This window comes from Mercenaria mercenaria, chromosome 15, assembly GCF_021730395.1.
Source record: "Mercenaria mercenaria strain notata chromosome 15, MADL_Memer_1, whole genome shotgun sequence".
Taxonomy (NCBI): domain Eukaryota; kingdom Metazoa; phylum Mollusca; class Bivalvia; order Venerida; family Veneridae; genus Mercenaria; species Mercenaria mercenaria.
The window spans coordinates 45,329,376-45,346,962 of record NC_069375.1 but is presented as its reverse complement, the minus strand read 5'-3'; the positions used below and the strand labels follow the sequence as shown (position 1 = coordinate 45,346,962).

At 34.3% G+C, this 17,587-nt stretch overlaps 1 protein-coding gene across 1 annotated transcript; it reads right to left on the bottom strand.

Annotated features, from left to right (window-relative positions):
- Positions 1 to 664: 664 nt before the first annotated feature.
- LOC123561733 (L-amino-acid oxidase-like) lies at positions 665 to 17,021 on the bottom strand. Its single transcript, XM_053525154.1, has 9 exons — positions 16,890 to 17,021; positions 14,862 to 15,051; positions 14,179 to 14,286; positions 13,383 to 13,601; positions 12,985 to 13,099; positions 10,684 to 10,812; positions 9,870 to 10,044; positions 9,435 to 9,595; positions 665 to 8,952 (listed from the first exon to the last, which is right to left on the bottom strand). Exons 1-9 carry the CDS (start codon positions 16,915 to 16,917, stop codon positions 8,749 to 8,751), a joined length of 1,329 nt encoding a protein of 442 aa, XP_053381129.1. The 5' UTR covers positions 16,918 to 17,021; the 3' UTR covers positions 665 to 8,748.
- Between the last annotated feature and the right edge of the window lie 566 nt (positions 17,022 to 17,587).

The window sequence follows — 17,587 nt, the reverse complement described above, 5'->3', positions numbered from 1 at the left end:
CTGACTTGCCTACATGCTCCTTTGTTTTACATGGTCTAGATTGGTTTCGGATTTGTAAAACGTTTGTAACATTTATGTATAATTAAAAACAAATAATTAAAAGAAGGAACAAGGCCATTTCTGCTATAATTTATCGGATATTATTAATATAACTAAATGCCCAACTTGCTACGCACCTGTAAATATATTTGTTAGCAATTAGGACATGACATGTGTATTGCATGAAAGATCCGTGCACATTTGGCAAACATTGAGAAGATTAAATAGTCTCTTTCTGAGGTCAGCAATGAGTGTCTAGTCAATTGATCAGAATTTGACGCGAATGGCATTTTATCAGTGTTTTGACATATTTGAAGAAGCTGTAACTTTATTTAGTTCTTTAATTTGCTACTTAGATATACATTGCCGTATAAATGTATTAATATATATTTATGACTACATTATTACAAGAAATGCTTGTCATCCGTATCACGTTAGCCAGTAAATAGTGCGTGCCCATGACGTTAAACACAAATCGCATAATTGGGTTCTCCTGTTTATTTTGGTAAAATAATCTTAGCAGGCTGGGCATTTCTCCCAGGGGTATATCGTCTCGATCGGGATAAATAATAAACACCAGTCGGTGTAACGGGTGTAACATAAGAACGATAGAAAAACACTAAAGTGTTGATAACTCTTTATTAAAAAAGTGCTAATGCTCATACCATCATGACAACTTTGTAAGATACATGTATAAAAGTGGGAGGGGGTTTAACAAAAGGAAAACAGATAAAACTGTACACAGTCGTGTTTGCATTGATGATATATAGGTAAACTAGTCAAAAATATAAACTATATAAAATATAAATGTCAGCACTTTTCTAGAGATACTGAAACTTTTGTGTTCTTTCTGTTGTTCTTGTACTTCTCCGATCCGGGCAAAATAATCCGACCGAAGTAATATACCCCGATCAGGCGCGCGACAAGACAACACAACGAAATGTGCTAAAAACAACTGCGCGCACACCATCGAGACGTAACAAGATGTCATAAATCAGCCACCATAGGAGTGGAGTATTTTAACTTGATCGTGATATAACAGTAACATAAGACATAAGAAAACAGTGTTTTTGAAAAGCTTATATTCTTGTTATCAGGCTCATTATGATAACACGTTTTATGAATATGTGAATTGAAAAGCCCCTTTCGCTTGTCAAAATACCAAATAACAAGCAAATGCTACATTAGAAAATTGTATAAGAAATAGGCCCCAATTTTTCAAATCTTCTCCCTAGGAAGACAGTTTCTAAATATATGAATACATTTCTATTGGAACTAATCAGCTTGATCAGGGTCAAAGTCTGCAAGTGTCTTAGCACTGGTTGGAAAGCCAGAAATAAGCAGAACATAAATATTCGGCAATTACATACAGCTTTGTTTTTGCAAAAGTAATAATGTATAGTTTAAAGGTACATGCCTCAATACGAATGTACCACTTTTCTTTTATATTATCTTTGACAATATTAATTACCAGCTGTTGATAAAAGTCTGTCTTGGACATACTACAAGATGTACTTTTTTCTCAAAAATAAGTGTAACTTTATTTAGCCGATAATAAATATTGAACTCAAAGAGATAGCACAGTACTACTAATTAAGAGGTTTGTAGTTCGAGGCCTTTGTTCTCTGTGGCATGGCAACGATTTGAATAAAACTAATTCCGTTTAAAATCGTTCTCGTCCTCCACATCTGATTCACGAGAAGATGTCAGGTACTTGTGGATGTAAAGTCAATACAAGAATAGATTCTGTTTTACACAAATGAAAGACTGTCATATAAACGGCATAAGAACGACAAAACTGTATACAGTGCAAAATATATAATAATATTTAAAGGCATAAAAATGTCAACCGTTAATTTGATATGGATTGACGATATTCAGCAAAATTAGAACATTATTCAGAAAACGAGAAATTTGCTTCGTCCAGTCTCCCAACCATTACCACTACTTAAAAGCTGCCTTTAAAATATTTTTAAACTTAATCTTATTTCAGACATGTCCGGAAGCGTTATAAAATATATCACGAACATTCAATAATTGAACGGAAATTCGTCACAATTTTCATAAGCAGATTAATAATTGACTTGGAGGAGATTTGTGGTGTTTGTGATTTTTGCAATTATTTTTCATTGTCATTATTTTTTTGTTGTTGTTAAATAAAATGTCCTGTTTCATGAAACAATCTCCATTTAGACAGAAGATTTCCCCGAGTATGCTCGTTTTAACTTTCAGACAAATCTCAAGACCTGTTTAAAATAGAATGTTAAAATTTTACAGCAAAGTCATGTTTAGATCAATTTTCAAGATATGTAAAGCTGGTCGAAAATCTTAACTTAAAACGGACTTTTTTTTAAACAAGTGATAACATTATTTATGGAGTCAATTGCGCGCGCACCGTTAATGACATGCACGGACTTCTCGTGCTTCTACTGCATTGTTACGGTCGCTTACGCATAACCTGTAAGTTTAAATTTAATCTCTGACGACTGCGTAAGTGTGTCGACCCTTTAGCTCAGAGGTTAGAGCATTGGACTAGCACCAAAGCGACCCGGGTTCCAGTCCCGCCACAGGCACTTGGGGGTTTTTCGTCATGAAAATTTTCGTGTAAACAATAGAAGTAGGACAGGTCTGGTAATTCTTATAGACCTCTGAAGTGCTCTATAAGGTGTTTATAGACCTTATCGAAACAAAGAAGCCGGTACTAATAAACTTTGATAATGTGGCAGTTGAGTTGAATTGGATAAAGTAGTTTTCATTGTTGCCCTCATGTATATAATGTCTTAGTTATATGAATGTATTTGTCTCATGCTTTTGTATATGTGTACAAACTGAGAGTTCCGGTACCTAAGAAGGGAGATCCTGGAGATGTAAATAATTATAGAGGTATTTCTCTCACAAGTATTTTCTCAAAAATATTTTCGATAATCCTTGATAATGGGTTACGTCAGTGGTCTGAAGTAAATAGTACACTTACAGATAACCAGTATGGGTTTAGAAAAGGTAAAAGCACCGTTGACTGTATCTTTATACTTAACTCTATATAGATAACTTTAAAGGTCGTTAAGCGGGAAAGAAAGAAGTTGTACACTGCATTGGTAGATTTACATACACAAATGGTATCTGGTCTAAATTAGTAGGTATGGGCGTGTCATGTAAAATGCTAAACATTCTTAGAAGTATGTATGAAAGTGTTAAATTATGTGTAAAGGTCAATGGTTCATTAACCGACTTCCTTGATATCTATATGGGCTTAAAGCAGTGGGAGCCATTTTCTCCCTTTCTATTCATAATGTTTGTCAATGATATGCAAGAATACTTAGCTGATGATAACATTGATGCATTTAGTATACTATTAGATGAAATACAAATATGTTTGTTATTATTTGCTGATTATACTGCTTTATTTTCGTATTCTGAGCAAAGGTTACAAATATTGTTAGATAAATTATATAATTAATGCAGTAAATGGGGTATAGAAGTAAATGCAGACAAAACGGTTGCTATGGTTTTTAGACAGGGGAGTAATAGGCCAACTAATGTATCGTTAAAGCATGATAATAAATTTTTGAAACAGGTTAAAACTTTTACAAATCTTGGTGTTACTTTGTCATCTAATGGTAGTTTCTATCAGGCCCAAAAGGCGTTATCTACGCAGGCATTAAACGCCCTATTTTCTCTAAACTCACTTTTTGATAATATTAGTTTAGATGTTATTCACAAACCTTTTCAATTCTATGGTATTACCGATATTGTGTTACGGATCTGAGATATTGGGTTTCCATAAGTCTCCAGACATAGAACGTAAATACCTAAAGTTTCTTAAACAAATTTTTGGTGTTAAGCAACAAACATGTAGCAGTGCAGTATATGGAGAATTTGATGTATTTCCTATCTATGTAATACTAAAAATTAGAACTATTAAGTACTGGTACAAATTTATGAATATGCCTAATTCATTGATGCATAAAGTAATGATGGCACAAGGACACAATTAATACATTGTTAAGTAGCTGGTCAGTTAACGTGAGAAACTTATTAAATGAACTTGGATTTTTTTTCTGGAATATTAAAATGTTAATGCAGTAGTCCAGAGAATGTATGACCAGTAGTTACAGCAATGGTTGGCTGAACTTGATTTATCTACTAAACTGGATTATTATAAACAATTTAAGTTAAGTTTTGTTTAAGAAAATTATTTAAGCATGATAAATAATGATGCTCATAGAAACGCTTTAGCATTATTAAGATGTTCGTCTCATAATTTACAGATAGAAGAAGGTCGTTAGAGAAGTGTTGTTAGATCTGACAGAGTATGTAGTCGATGTGATTTGAATCAAGTCGAATCAGAGTTTCATTTTCTGTTGGTATGTCCATTATACAGGGTTTATTGGTACTAACTTTTGAGACACATATAGTCAAATTGCCCAAATATGGAATACTGAACCGATATATACACTCAAAAAAGTATACACGCAATATCACTTTCTGGCAAGTATTTAATTTTGTTTTTGCAAAATGCAAAATATTGTGTGAAATATTTGATGTACATCGATACACACATATGAATTGGCAAACTTTTCAAAATTCCGGTGCATTTGAAGAATAGTGAGAGCTATTCTGTTCACTCTGGTGTTGGTGTCGCCTTTGTTGACATCTTCACCTTGGGTAAGTTTTGCATGTAAGTTCATATCTTAGCAATCAATATATGTGTTGGATTAAAACTTTACATAAGACTTTTATGTCATCTAACCTTTTGAAATAAAAATAATCTTGACTGAGTTTAATACAAAATATGATTCGTTTTCAACCAAGAATATTTGGTAAAAGTTTAGCATGTACCTAAAAGACAAGGTGTATTTCAGAAACTACATGCATTTGATTAAAATTTCACATAGTGCTTCCGGTCATCAAACCTCGGGAAGTAACCAATATATGGTTTTGTACGTCTTGCCCAGTCATGGTCCTTGTTAAACTTAGAAGTTGTTGAATAGTCGAGCGCAAGGCTTTTGGACAACTATTGTTATTAAAATATTTATCGGACTTTATACATGGCCAGAACAGGCATTTTACAAAAATATTTTGTTGAAGCAGTGGTATGCCATAAGACCAATTGACATTCAGTTGTTATGAAATGGTGGAGTCACCAGATATAATAATACTACTACAATATAGAAAACCCCGTGTGGCATTACACGTAAATGTTTGTAATCGCGTCTACATCACACACAAGTGTTTTGCAAGGTAAAAATTTCAAACTTATCAAACTTAAACTCTTGGTCAATTTATTAGTCTTTTAACAGTATCAAGACTTTTACGGATATTTGGTATGTCATTCCTTACTGATGATCGAATTTCTGTATATCGAAATGTAATTAATATGGATTTCTAAGGTGGTAGTGAAATGAATTACAACACTGGCGCCATATGCTCATGTAACACAAGTCATGCTTAGACTGTCCTAAAGAATGGATGTTGCATTTTTACTTTTGAGAGTATTTTCAAAGCACAAGGCTAGACAAAAAAAAAACGCAAGGACAAATATTCATTAACAAAACCTACGTTCGAAGAAAGAACCTCTCCTCTCAAACAAAATCCCCATATCAGTGATCGTATGGATGTGTACATGATTAACTTTACACTTAATATACATGAACAAAGTAAAATATATAGACAACGAGAAAGATACGGACAAACAAAAAGGAGCACAGATTTGGAACTGTCAGTTGCAAAAGCACAACTTGGAGATCAAACCAGTAAAAAGTGAAGTAAACCTTTCTCCTAATCTTTCCAACTTTTCAGAGTTGCATAACAGTGTAAATAAAAGACGTAATGGCAAAGTATGTACAATACGAAATGTTTCTGTAAATTTAGATACAAAGTAAGCCTAACAACTATTAAGACATGTACTCAGTTCTTTTAACCTGAGCAAAATAGGCTTCTAGAGCATAACAAGCCTAGAACTGAAAAAATGACCATTAACAATTTTTTAATGTTGAGCTGAAACTACCTGGAGGGCCCTCAGGTTGGAATCTAGCCCTGCTCATCACTAAGGTGCCAGGAAAATCGTTTCATGCAGTCATTTGTACATAAAAATGCTTTCTCTCAGGAATCCTTACAAGTATAACTATCGTTAATAACGAACAACAAAATATACATACTTAATCTATTATCAAAATTGTAAACGAACAGATTTCACAGGTCCTGGACATTCTTGTTCCTATACCATGAATAGAGGCGATAATATGAGGACAAAGAAGAGCCGATATCTACAATCTGCAAGGCACAAAATTACACAAAATACTAATGATTACATCATTTTTGAAAATATTAGAATTTTCTAGCCCCTTTGTGGCTACTTCATACACACCACCTACCAAAAACGTAGCTGGTTGGGAAAATAGGTACTACATGTTCACATGAACATCAGTGATCCTTTTCAGGTAATGAAATACTTACTATAACAAAATGTAACTATCAGCTGTGCAGTGTCATTGTGACATTTACTGAAGTGGACTTACAACAGTACTGTACCAGTACAGTGATGCTGACCTCCAGATTGAGCCGCGGAAACCTAAATACTTGACAACTGCTCCGCTGATACCAAACTGGTTAAAAATGTCTTTGACTTGTCTCTCTAGCTAGCTGAATCAAGTGATCTGATTGTTGTTTGGGGTATATTCCAATGTTACAAGAGATCAGATGAATAAAGAAACATGTATAGGTAACATTGCCAATGAATATAATTGTTGGCTTGCTACTAGTATATCAAGAGGGCACACATTTAAGAATAATCTGGTCTTTGAGCTATATTTATACTATGGCATATTAGTTAAAGTTCCACTTATATCCTATTAAAGAGATGTGAATACCACCATACATATAAGATGGTGAATCATAAATCGTCATATGCTAAATATATTTCAGCAATGATTCTGTTAACTAATTACTACTTACTAATCTAAATTATCATGAAATGTGAGTAATTTAAACCCCTTTGGAGCCTCATTTTTTTGGGGGTGGGGGTTGGGGGGGGGGGGGGCTGCGGTTAAATAACTACCTAAGAACAAATATGAAATTGCTGTGAAGAAAATATTCTGGTAAATTTTATGGTTTACAACATATGAAAGAAAAGGGCAATTTACCAAACTTTTTCAACAAACTTTAAAACTTGCTTATCAATTATTCTATAATAACATGACCCCACAGTGGTGCCTTTTTTATTATTTTGTGTATTAGAATGCCTGTTACACACCTGAACCTTAAATACTCAACCTTACTATCGTAGATATTTCAAAAATAGAGTAAAAACAATATAAATTATGCGTTACCTGTCAAAAATTTCAAAATATTTTTTAAAAACCCTGTAATGGGCCTCAAATTCTAAAATAATTAGTGTGATGAACATATTTATTCATATTACAATACATTTAATCTAAAACAGATACACATTTCATCAAATAATGATAAAAATGAAAATTTTCTTTAATTTCCTTTAAATTGAGAAAAAAACTCATTGTCCCCTTTTGGGCCTCACAAAAAAATAAAAATGGATTTTTGAGCCTGGTATCCACCCTGGTTGTATAGGAGAAAGAATAACGAACGTTTTAAGGTATCACACCATATTGTACTAAAAAATGCCTTCGGATTTGTTAACCAGGCCTCTTTTCCCAGTGAGCCAACTGTCTAAGTAAATTTATTAAAACGACAACACTATTATCGTTTTAAAGATCCATATATTCTCTCAAAATCAGCTTGAAATATGCGGTTCTCTTTATTCATGAGCAAATATTTCAAAAACGAGCGCACGGATATACATATATTCTATTTCACCACATTATAGACCATAGGTTTATTTATGATCGTAAAAATTTCATTAGAAAAGGTCAGTTACATCAAGGCATCAAATAACAAAACAATTCTTATTTATTAATGAATAACGCTGATTATCAATAAGATGTGCGACATGTAGAGCTAACATTTTAAAGAAATATGTGAACGTTAACCTTAAAGGAAATTAAATTGGAAGCAAAACATTTTCACCTCGGCAAGATTTTATTTCTATTTTATGTGAATACAATATCGGGAAACCTATTAAACTCAAACCTTTTAATTCTTAGCACTTAATTTGTGAACATCTGCGAAACGCAGTGTGATCTAAGGTTTGAAACACACAATCATTGAATTGTTTTACTTAAATGCTTATATAGAAATCGATATGCATTATGTTTAAGAGGCATTATTTAATAAAAATATATAGAAAGCATGAACACAATATCAACTAAAGCTTTGATATATTGAATGACAAGCTCATTATTAGAATATTTTATTGGCAATTTCACAATTTGTTTTAAATGGAACTAAGTCTTGTTCTAAGTTGTATGCGCATTAATTGATTTACTGGTTTAAGTACTTTATTTAAAATTTGATTCAATGTTTCTACAGAAGGCAGAGTCTCACTTTAGCTATCTTTAATATATCGGTTCTAAAATCATTTTCAGGAAAAGTTATATATTTATGAGCGCATCAGTGCATTTTCATTTTTTGGCTATCTCCCCGCTACAGAAACTTATCAAATTATTTTGAGAACTTTTTATATATTTCCAAGCGCAGAACAATATAAAACTATTTTGAGTAGACTTTATGTATATCCAAGCGCGTCGTAGCAGTTTTTCTGTCATTTTCAGCTTACTCTTGTGCGTCAATACCTGATCAAATTAGTTTAAGTACTTTCTCAACAACTTCAAGCGCACCTTCTGTCCATCCAGAGTTGCGGTTAAATGTATTTGATATGATATATACTTCTTCTGTAGTTGACGGTCTGAGCATTGTAGATTCAACCTCTTCCATTTTATAACCTGGCGCCCATGCATACCATGCGGCACCTATTGGATACTGGTCCCAGATCGACATCACCTGCGAAGTGTATACGTGAAACATAATCTAACGTGCAAAAATAAATTAAAGAGAGAATTTGTCCGCGGACGACGTGTTTAAACAGTGTTTATTCAGAACAGTATATCTATATATCTACACGGACGTCGAAATTGATATCCTACGTGTATCTCATCATTTATAGCAAACATAAACAAATGCAGTTTTCAAAATTCCACTATGAGAGATTTTTTTCAAAGTAATGACTATAGAAACACTATTTTTCCGAATCGAAATCTGATTAATGCTTTGTAATATCAAACTCTTCTATGTTAGCAAAATGTGATACTGCTACAACCGTCCACCAGTGTTGCTAATATCACATGGAAATACATTGACACAATAGTATCAACTTTTTGAGAGTAGTGACAGACACGTTTAAACATTATTTACACATATTCGTAACTTGAAGAAGTGCAAAAGGAAATTAAGCGAGAAACGGCTAGAATAACAGAAAAACCTACTGCAGATGTCGGTGATGGTATATCATCCATACTAACGTTGAAAATCTGAGATAAATAGTTCCTGGCAATGTTTACGCTCGTATTCGTCATTTCAAGTGACTTATCTCCTACACCTGGTACTGGATTACCAGATGCTTGTGCAAGCCTCCAGTACTCGTTACCTTAAAATAATTTATTTCCAATTTTAATACTTAAACAATCCTGGGAAAATAAGCCACATTGTATGCAACCACTATCATTTTTACATTTAACAAACCTTTGCAACATAAGTACATTCATGTAAAGTATCAACGCTACAGTGTTAAATGACGTTTAGAAACTCTGCTACACAATGAATACGACGTATGAAAAGAAATCGACGAAAATCACAAGAAAATAATTGTATTCATATAATGCAAAAAGTAAACAATCATTTCATAAGAAGTCGTCACATACTTAAATCTGGATATGCAATCATATAAACTGCTTTCGGTGTTGTTTTAGACTGTAGGTTGACAAAATCATACGTTGCTCTCAAATGTGTATCAGATACGATACTGCTGGACGATTTCTCTATATTTCTCCACCATATCTTGTCATAGCCAAAAAACATCTTCGTACCATGGATACTCTTAAATTGACAAAAATACATTGATAAATACCTTTATGAACTGGCATTAACAAAATAAGATATCTGAAAACTAGAACATATAAATTTACTTATAATTAATATACTTTACTCATACGTCACAGTGTCTCAGTGATACGATTTCACGGAAGAACGAGTGCATTAGCTAATTCACTTCTTATATTTCAATGAAATGAAATCATATATCTCGAAAGGGAACTTTCGGTTTCCGGTCACGTATCCGGTTATAGTACATACACTGAGATCATGTGTCGTGTGTGCATGCATTGGACTAATACTGATATGTTATGTCGTAAAGTAGCCTAATTTATCTAAGTTTAATTCTGATATGTAATATAATATAAAATCATTCTGAAATACTGTTGAAGAACGGCGTTAAACCCAAAACAAAAAAGTCATTCTAGTGTTTTGAGAGAGCAATTCTATCAACGATTTTAATTGAATATAAAAAAAAAGACGGATTTACACAATTTTGTCCTATGTACATCCGTTACTAAGGAACTAAGGAACTCGCCTTGTGTAAACCCGTATATTTTATATTCAACCAAACTCGTTTGATAGAATTACTCTCTCGAAACACAAAAATGATTTTGCATCTTTTCCCATTCAACTGTTCCTTACCACAAGGGACTTTGTTAGAATATCTCTAATTCGGTCGTTGTTTAAGACATCCCAGTCAATATTTTCTAGCGCTAGTTTTGGTACTGCTAATAACACTTTACGTGCACACATAGTCCGTGCTGCTGAGCCCTGTAAATATGTTTGATAATGGATCTGCACTGAACACATCGTCTAACACAGTACTTCATATTTGCCAAAATCGTAAACTTTTTTGGTGTAAATTCCTAAAACATTGCACAAGTTAACTATTTTATGACCTTACCTCTTTTTAAAAGTCATACAAGCACGAATGAAAGGGCTATTTTCAGTTTAACAGAACATTTATTTTAATGTTTAACGTCTACTTCGGTGACTTTTGGGGGTTGCATAAATCAGATATATATATCGATTTAAGTTATTGGAGCTTACTATTATATGTCGGTATTAACTTACATGTACACTTACACTTATGAAATCACAACATCTCTATTAACAACATATTTTTTTAACAAAGTTATCTTTTTCAACAATGTTTCAATCATAACAATTATCAACGACGGTAAATTAGGTTTAAACATTTTATTACTCTCTTTTTTCCATTTATTTCATTTTCAACATTTTATAACATGGTGCATAATGTACATATATAAAACAAAATAAAGCAGGTTTGACAACAGAAGAAAATGCATCAATAAAAAATGGTATTAACACAGATAAACTAGCTATAAGTTCTGTAAATAAGATTATTATAAAGGGTTGCATATTAATAAGAGATTTACAGTAGCAAGAGGACTGTGATGGCCCTAGGTCGCTCACCTGTGTAACACACCATAACAGTGCAAACTGTTTTATCTAGTAATTTCATGGAGACAAATATTCGGATTTTCATTAAGATTTGACCAAAAACGTGGCCTCTTGAGTGTAAACAAGCATTTTCTTTGATTTGACCTAGTTTCTAGTTTTTTACCTCACATAACCCAGATTCGGACTTGTCCAAAATTTGATGAAAACAAACATTCTGGCATATTTTCGGGAAGATTAGAGAAAGAAAGTGGCCTCTAGAGTGTATACAAGCTTTTCCTATAATTTGACCTAGTGACCTAGTTTTCGACCCTACGTAACCCGGATTTGATATCGCCTAAGGCTTCATAATAACAAAAAATCTGACCAAATTTTATGAAGATGTGCCACCTAGGGTATAAACAAGCTTATTCTTTGATTTTACCTGGTGTCCTAGTTTTTGACCCACATGGCCCAGATAAAAATTCATACGATAATTTATGCAGACAAACATTCTGACCAAGTTTAATGCACATCAAATGAACAAGAGTGTTAACAAGATTGTCCTTTGATTTGACAGGGTGACCTAGTTTTTGACCCATATGACCCAGTTTCAATCAAGATACACATTCTGACAAAGTCTGATGAAGGTAGGTCATAAATGTGGCCTCAACAATGTTAACAAGCTTTTCCTTTGATTTGACCTGATGACCTAGTTTTTGACACGACATGATCCAGTTTCAATCCAGGCCTAGAGATCATCATGATAATCATTTTGTGGAAGTTTGTATCAAATCAAAGCATGATTTAATCTAGTTAGTTTTCGAAAGCAACTGAAATCTTATTTCCTGACGTAAGTTGTGTGTAAGTGTGGTTAAAATTAAATATTAAAATGTCACTTCTTTCGTGTTCACAAGGTAAAAATTACCAAATGTTGGCAGTTTCAGGGGTCAATCTGGGGCCGTAACTCTAGAATCTATGACTGGATCTGAAAGATTCATCATGGAATCTAAGACTTATTGTTGTTGAAGATATTTTGCAAGTTTTTATCAAATCAAACCGTAAATGAAGTCTCTATATGGCTGCAACAGCCAAAATAGCAAATATTGGCTCTTTAAGGGACCATAACTCTGCAACCCATGATGGGATCTGGTCAGTTTTCGACAGAAACCGAGATATTATGCCAATACCAGTTGTGTGCAAGTTTTATTAAAATTGATTTCAAAATGTGGTCTCTATCGAGTTCACAAGCCAAAAAAAAAGCAACCCATGATAGGATCTGGCCAGGAACCGAAATACTATGCCAATACTCGTTGTGTGCAAATACAAAATGTGTCGTGTTCACAAGAAAATTGTAGACGGACGGACGACGGACGACGGACAAAGGGTGATCACAAAAGCTCACCCTGTCACTACGCAAATGCGCGGCAATAGTTTATAAATTAGAAAAAAATCGCAAACGTATGTGATACGCGTTTTCAAATTTTCGTGTGTTTTTTTTCAATTTCAAAATATATAATTATGACATGACTTGAAACTAACCTGTACATCTGAAGTAATACCAGCTACAGTTTCTGTTGGTTGAAATGTAATTAGATACATTCCATTCTGGTTTCTCTTGATGGAGCGCAAGTGGTGATTTCGGTAAAATCTATGCCTGGAATATAATTGAGATATGAATTAGCAATAACGTTATGAATGAGTTAAGTATAATTAAGTTTGTTACAGGCGCAAATCCAATTTAAACCCTTTTGTGACACACGCTAGGAAGTTTTAAAATATGCTAATTTGAAATACAACTGTAAAAAACAGCCGAAACCCGCTATGAAAGCAGTTACTTATAAAAGATTGGCTGTAAACAATCATCACTTGGAATCGCCTTTTGATTTTATTCTATATCATTGTTATATCTACATGCATCATTGTAATTTTGCACTCACTTAACGCTTTCATTAAGAAATTGTTCTAGCATTGTTGTTGGAAGGGCTTGAAATCCTTTCGTTATCGTTTTAAAGCGGGCTGAATTCCACTCTGACTGTTTAGACCTTGGTACATATTGTGCTGCAGATGTACCTGCGAAGCCGTCGTCGTAGCCAGCCGCATCTTCAATGTAAGCGGTTGTTTCTTTGTCAAGAAACTTTCCACTGAAAATATCCCAACTGAAAAGAGAATGTGCATGTTTTTACCTTTTCTCTTTCTTTTTCTCAACTACCGCCTCCGTGAAACAGTGAAAGTCATTGTAATGTATTGAAGAGAAGCTTGTGTCATTCACACTAAAATTGAGGCTTACATTTATTTAGACTGATCGTGTTTATATTTCCTGATCGTTTTGGGTATTGTTAGGATATTAAACACTGTTCTGATATATTTGTTCGAGTGCCAGATCGTAGAAATCATACTGTTTGTTTCTTTTAGATGGGTACGCATTAAAAAAATGTATCCTGTACTGTATATGACAATGTTAAGTTTTTTTTCTACGCCTATTTTTTCAGTAAAAGAAAGAAAACAATTCCATTTCTCAAAGCATACACCACTTATTGATGTTGATATTCAAGTGGATGCTTTTATAGATAAATAGCTTTTAGCCTTTAGTTAACATAGAGATTCGAATACACGTGTTTGCATGTTCAAAAACGGTAATGTAATGTACCCAATAATATATTGGATGGTCACGCAATTCAAATACAAATCGCTGATTGGAAGATATATGAAGAATAGATAAAATTATCAACATACCTTTGCATATACAAATCTACACCGTCTAAAGATTTAATGTATTGCTTATTTTCAGACGTAAGTGTTTCACTTCTGCTACTTTCTGTTGTGAAGTTCATGTATATTTGCCTAAAGAGAAAATAGATTTGGTCTGAAGACTTTATCATGAAGAGAAAATTATATACCACTACATTTACGATACTAAAATTTTAATTCTATGTGAATATTTAACTATTCATTTATACTAAAAGAATAAGCTCCTTGAATATGCGATCACTCCTTTCATATATTTTTTATAAGTCGATTACAAGAAAACAGAAATATGAAACAATGTTGTAAACTTACTACCTTACACTGTAGAAACAAACTGTGGTCTAAATGTAACTTAAAACATCAAGTACTGTGCATATTGCTACGGTAGTCAATGCTGTTTTGACAATAAACACATTGTCTTGGCCTTATATTAGTCACCGTCAGTTTGTAACTAGACACTAGAATTTTTCAATCTTACGATGCGTATCATGAATTATTTCCATCGGAAAACAGTTATTCTGTACCGGGTCTTTAAAACAGTTATCTGTAGCGGGTCTTTAAGTTACAGCTAAAGGATATGCTTCCTCTGTACGGTGAAAAAAAATTTTGACTAATGATTTATTGTTAGGTCGTAATTGTGTACAGATTAGTTGAACAAATTTGTAGATTACCAGTTAAGGGTGTCATAGTCAATTCGGTAATTCTCAGGAATGTTATACGGAGCTTTGACAGGGAGTTCGCTGTATGACATATGTTTGCCTCGAAGGTAGTAGAGAGTGTCGCCTTTGCCGGTCGGGGCCATTGTCACATCTTCTATTGCCAAACCTAACTCGTGTATAGTTTTATTTAGCAACGGGTGCCCTGGACAAGAAATCAACATAAACCGTGCGTTAGGCATGAATTAACAGCGTGTGTTCTAAGTAAAAAGGGGACATAATTCATAAAAATATTTGCACCAGAGTTATGAATTTGTGTTCTATGATGAGGACGACGATGTGGAAGAACTCTTTTAAGTCTGAATCAAATTCATTGAGTAATAACAATGAATACAGTGAAAGTGTACCAAATTTACCCTAAAATTCAAAGTAAAAAACGGCTATAAGAAGTATTGGTGCAACAGTTATCACCCTTGTGGCACAAGATGTGGATGATTATGTGAAACAACTGCTTACAGTTCGAATCAAATCCGTCTTGGAAAAAACAGAGATAGAGTGAAAGTGCATAAAATCTTAACTTGAAATTTTAAGTAAAAGAGGGATAATTCATCAATATTGGTGCATGAGTTATGGCCCATGTGTCAAATGATGTGCATTAACTATTTTAATTTTGAACCAAATCCCTTCTGTTATAATAGAGATATAGTGAAATTGATCAAAACCTAAAAATGTAAGAAAAAGGGGGTACAATTCATAAAAAAATTGGTTCCAGAGTTATGGATCATGTGTGATATGATGTGAGTGATGATGTGAGATAACTATTTGAGCCGTGCCATGAGAAAACCAACATAGTGGGTATGCGACCAGCATGGATCCAGACCAGCCTGCGCATCCGCGCAGTCTGGTCAGGCTCCATGCTGTTCGCTTTTAAAGCCTATTGGAATTGGAGAAAGTATTAGCGAACAGCATGGATCCTGACCAGACTGCGCGGATGCGCAGGCTGGTCTGGATCCATGCTGGTCGCATACCCACTATGTTGGTTTTTCCATGGCATGGCTCATTTTAAGTTTGAATCAAATCCATTCGGAAATAATTAAGATAGAGTGAAAGTGCAACAAAACTTGTACTTGAAATGTTAAGTAAACATTTGTTTGTTTGTCTTGGCGTTTTTAACAGCATTTCAGCTATGTATCGGCGGGCAGTTAACCTATCCAGTGTTCCTGGATTATATACCAGTACTAACCTGTTCTTCGCAAGTTACTGCCAACTTCCCCATATAAATCAGAGGTAGAGGACGAATGATTACAGACACACTGTCTTTTATCAAATCGTCATGGAGAACATATGCCCCGCTCAGGGATCGAATTCACGACCCCGCGATCCGTAAATCTGCGCTTTCCTTATTGAGCTAAGCGGACGAGCTTGTTAAGTAAAAAGGGGAGATATTTCATGAAATAGTGATGCGAGAGCCATGGTCCTTGTGCCATATTATGTGGGCGATGATGAATATATAGTTTAAGTTTGAAGCAAACCCATCAAGTTTTTACAGAGATATATAGAAGGTGCATCAAAACTTTAACCAAGGTGTGAACGTGAAAGGACGCCAACGCAGACGCCAACCCTTGGTCGAGTAGGATAGCTGTCCATACATTTCGTATAGTCGAAATAAAAACTATCAGAGCTTCCACCTTTGTAACGACATGTGACTTATATGTCCTACATGAGTTAAACTCTGCCTCTTGGATTAGTTAGCGCAGTTCGTGAAGCCTGAGCTTTCCAAGATGACTGCCAAACAAAACATTTGAAAGTAGAGGGACAAAAATGAAATACCGATTGCAATTTCATTCTATGTTGACAAAGTTTAAATGACTATTATCAACGGATTGCTTATACGTCGTCATTTCAAATGTACATGAACAGGGTTTACAAACCTGCAGTCTTTTTACATAACCCAAGTGACAAAAGTATACTCGTTTGCTTACATTTAGACGCTAGAGATAAGTAAGTAAGTCAGCTGAACTCGCTCAATAAAATAAAACTCACAGCTTGGAACAAACCGCAAAGCTCCCATTTCGATATTTACATCCGGTATGTCCGGAAGCTGTACAGTAAAACACCGTCCACCGATACTGTCCGAATACTCGTACACTGATATCTTGAGTCCATTGTCTCGAAGACGCCCAAACTCCAACGCAGTGATCTCCCTTGCCGCTTCGCTCATTGATCACTGCCACCACAACATTCACGTGACCATGGTTCATCACGTGATGTCAGATCGGTTAAAAAATTAACTTATGTATTAATATGTCGTTATGATATACCAAACTTTTGACAATAACATATCTTGGCCAGCAGGAAAATGTTCAAAAGCCTCCATCTGTTTCGGCTTGGGTCAAATGACAGCATTATAATAGTGAACGGCATCAAAGATCAACGTCGACATACTCGTTTGTTTACTTTCAGTTTCGTTTCAGGATATTTACCGGTCGTGTAAATAAATACCTATTTTCATTCAGAATCATTTTTTCTTCATTATGGAACATTCGCCTGTGCTAAAAGAAGTGTAAACTTCGAAAACATTGGGGAAAAAATAACTAAATAATCATATAACTAAAAGAAGTCCACTTAGCTGAATTTTAGCTAAAAACATTGTGTTGGCAGTGATCAATGAGCGAAGCGGCAAGGGAGATCACTGCGTTGGAGTTTGGAAGACGCCAGGCGGCGTAACTTCCGGAAATGCC